This window comes from Medicago sativa, chromosome 2 (genome assembly GCF_051527215.1).
Source record: "Medicago sativa cultivar Bolivia chromosome 2, Bolivia_mono, whole genome shotgun sequence".
NCBI lineage: Eukaryota > Viridiplantae > Streptophyta > Magnoliopsida > Fabales > Fabaceae > Medicago > Medicago sativa.
Window position 1 is genome coordinate 62,547,253 of NC_140750.1, and position 3,406 is coordinate 62,550,658.

At 28.7% G+C, this 3,406-nt stretch overlaps 1 protein-coding gene across 1 annotated transcript; it reads left to right on the top strand.

Annotated features, from left to right (window-relative positions):
* Positions 1-749: 749 nt before the first annotated feature.
* LOC146949492 (uncharacterized) lies at positions 750-1,455 on the top strand. Its single transcript, XM_085741516.1, has 2 exons — positions 750-861; positions 1,061-1,455. The coding sequence occupies exons 1-2, from the start codon at positions 792-794 to the stop codon at positions 1,318-1,320; spliced, it is 330 nt and encodes a 109-aa protein (XP_085597642.1). The 5' UTR covers positions 750-791; the 3' UTR covers positions 1,321-1,455.
* The last annotated feature ends 1,951 nt before the right edge of the window (positions 1,456-3,406 follow it).

The window sequence follows — 3,406 nt, forward strand, 5'->3', positions numbered from 1 at the left end:
CAGCTCGCAACATAGAAGAGTATGTCATTGTATATTTGATCAACTTGAGGGAGAGCTCCAGAGCAAAGACATAATTTTATGCTATTGCTTATGGTATGGAGATGTTGGTTGAGATAGGGTCCTCTAAAATTGTGGCGGAAACTGATCATTCATTTGAAAGATATCAACTTATAGTATTTTCAAAATATCAACATATTTTATAAAAAATGTAATTTTATATTATTGTGAACATCACGAGAATCTTCTTTCTTTCGACAAAATAATATTATGAGAATCCATACGGTCACACATACGAGAATAAATAAATGAGAGATAAAATAAAAGAAATTGGTAAGACTCATTATTATTCATTGGTACGCTTTTACGACACATCAACGTGAAGAGAAATGCGGAAGACAATATGCTATTGCGCACATACAATGACGTATCGAGGACCCTTGACCAAAAGGTGTAAACTTATTTTTTTTTTTGGTAATAAAACTTATTTTATTTTATTAATATATATAGTTTTATTTTATTTTATTTTATAATTTACATATATACTAAGTTTTTTTTTTTAAATCATATATACTAAGTTTTGATGATTATATAATTTACATATATATCCATTTCTCCTTTCAATTTAATCATTTATTTAAAATACACTGGTGTATCAATGAATTTACTATATTTTTACAAAAATAAAAAATTGTTGACCAATATGATTAGTCAATGCATGAATGTAAATTGACCCCTTTGCTTATAAAAACGTTTAGTCCTACCTTTATTCCCAAACACCATTGAATTAAAAGATGGCAAGAGCAACTATGCTACTTCCACTCTTTTCCACCACCATGTTGGTCATGATCGTCCTACTATTGGGTAAGTTCGCTTTCTTAATATTCATTTTTAATCAATATTGATGATTAAGAATACACCTTGTTGATTGAGACATACTAACTGTATTCTTTTTTTTTAAATGGCTAATTTTATTAAAAGCACAACTCGAGCTAGATTAGTGAGACATTTTAACATATTAGCAAGGCATTCTAACTATGAATTTATTAATTTTGATGAATAGGTTCACAGAAAGTGATTGGTCAAGATGGTGCTCGATGTCCGGCAGGAGTGACTTGGCCACCTCCTCAATGCCCGCCTGGTACGATGTATGGGGATGTGAAAATATGCGATGACAACTATGTTGGACCCTGTGTTCCAGGTGTGCATGATGCTTGTTGCGATTGTCTTTGCAAACACTCCGGCCATGAAAAAGGAGGCTTTTGCAAACATCTTAAATATAAAAAACCAGACCCAAATAATTTTTGCCACTGTTATTGCTAGATCTTCATTTTGTATCAATAACAACTAGTTAGTATCCCTAAAAAAAACACTAGCTAGTAATTGCTACAAGGGCGGCAATTATCTATGTCTACAATGCTTTTTTATACAATAGCATAATATATTTTAAAGTCTCAACGTTAACAATATAATTACTTTACAGTGGATTTGCCAACAAAAATTATTTTACAGTGGATTCTATGCTAAAGAAATAGTATTAATCAGATCAATATTATTTAAATATTTTTATACTCACAATGCGTATAATTAAATCCATATTATAGTCCTCGTGAGCTTAGCTGAGTTGGTATGGACAATGCATAAAATATGCAAGGTCTAGGGTTCAAACCCCAGCCACCACAAAAAAAAATCCATATTATAAATAAATAAAATCTTTATGGAAAATTATTAGGGTTGTAAGGTAACAATATTTAATTCATTTTGTTGAAATAAATATTTAATTCATTGTAGTGTGGATTTGAAGAGATAAATATATTATATAACGGAAATATAAGAGAATTATTTTTTTATTAAAATGAAGAAAATTTAATTAATTATGGAGTATCTCAGAATTTCAATTTGTGATTTCTTAAACAAAATTGACAATGTCATGGCAGTAATATTCGAATATTGAAATATGTGAAAATTAAATTAAATGATAAAATGACAATGTCATGGCAGTAATATTCGAATATTGAAATATATGAAAAATAAATTAAATGATAAAATAAAGAGACATCTAATTAAAGTGCATCATCTTTATAAGTGGTGCATGGTGCACCATACCCTAGTATTAAAAATAAATAGTTAATTATGACTTGATCTATCGACATTATTATAACTAGTGGAAAGACGGGAACTACCATACCTGCCTGTCCGCTCTTTTTACTACATTAATTGTGTGTATATTTTATTATGTTTGTTTGTATAATTTTGATTACAATTTTTAAATTTTTTGAATATTAATGAAAATTATTCGTACATCGGTTTATCTACAAATTATTGCCAAAACATATAACAAAATTATTTATCAACTCGATATATTTTGGTTTGCATGTATTGTATATAAAGTAAAAATAAAATAACAATCATTTAATGTGTATTCTAATAATAATTAGTAAAATGATAACATAAATGTATAAATGATTTGTTATGTAAAGAAAAGATCATATGTTTGCAATAAAAGAATCTTTAAAAACTTTTTTTTTTTTTTTGGAAATTCTCTATCTTCTCCTTGTATTTCTTTGATGAGAATTTTTGTTGAATTTTGAGAAACTCCTCTTGATAAAGCTACATATAGTTGACCATGGATGAAAATATATTGTGGAAGATAGATTCCAACACTGAAAATAGTTAGCCCTTGTGACTTATTTATGGTAATAGCAAAACTTAGTCTAACATAAAACTGTTATCTACTAAGCACAAAAGGAAGTCTTGAACTCGCATTGGTTTTTAATTTAAGTATGGGCAAGAATGCTCTTTTTTTAGCATTATTTCATGATAGGGTTTTCACATCCAACATATCTTAATATATAATACTAATATAATACTAAGATTCACAATGCATGCCTAATATCTTAGCCCTAAACTTAATTTAGGTCTCACAATTACCTTTGTGTCCTCCTGCCTTTTTTCAGGGTTTTGAAAAATTCTCTCCAAGCCTTTTTTCAGGGTTTTGAAAAATTCTCTCCAACAAAAATTCTCTCCAAGATATGAACCCATGACATATTGGTTACTTCAAAGCATTTTAACCACCAAGCCACTTACTGTTTTTGTGATATCATTTGGCTTCACTACATGATATCCAACATTAAACTCCCTTTTCTAAAAACCAATTAATTCTTTTTCCTTTCTTTCCAAACGGTTTTGAACCTTTTTTTCTCCTTCGCAATCTAAACCCAAAAAATATGTTCCAAAAATTTGTTCATTGTTTAAACATGTCGACAACTAATGATATAGTCAATCTGATGCTTATATATGAAAATCGAAATAAACCATCTCTTTTACTTTATCTGTGTCATCTCTTTTTTTTCAACTTCAATACACCATTTTTTTTCTCATTGTTCCATCTCCCTCTCTCTCACTTCTC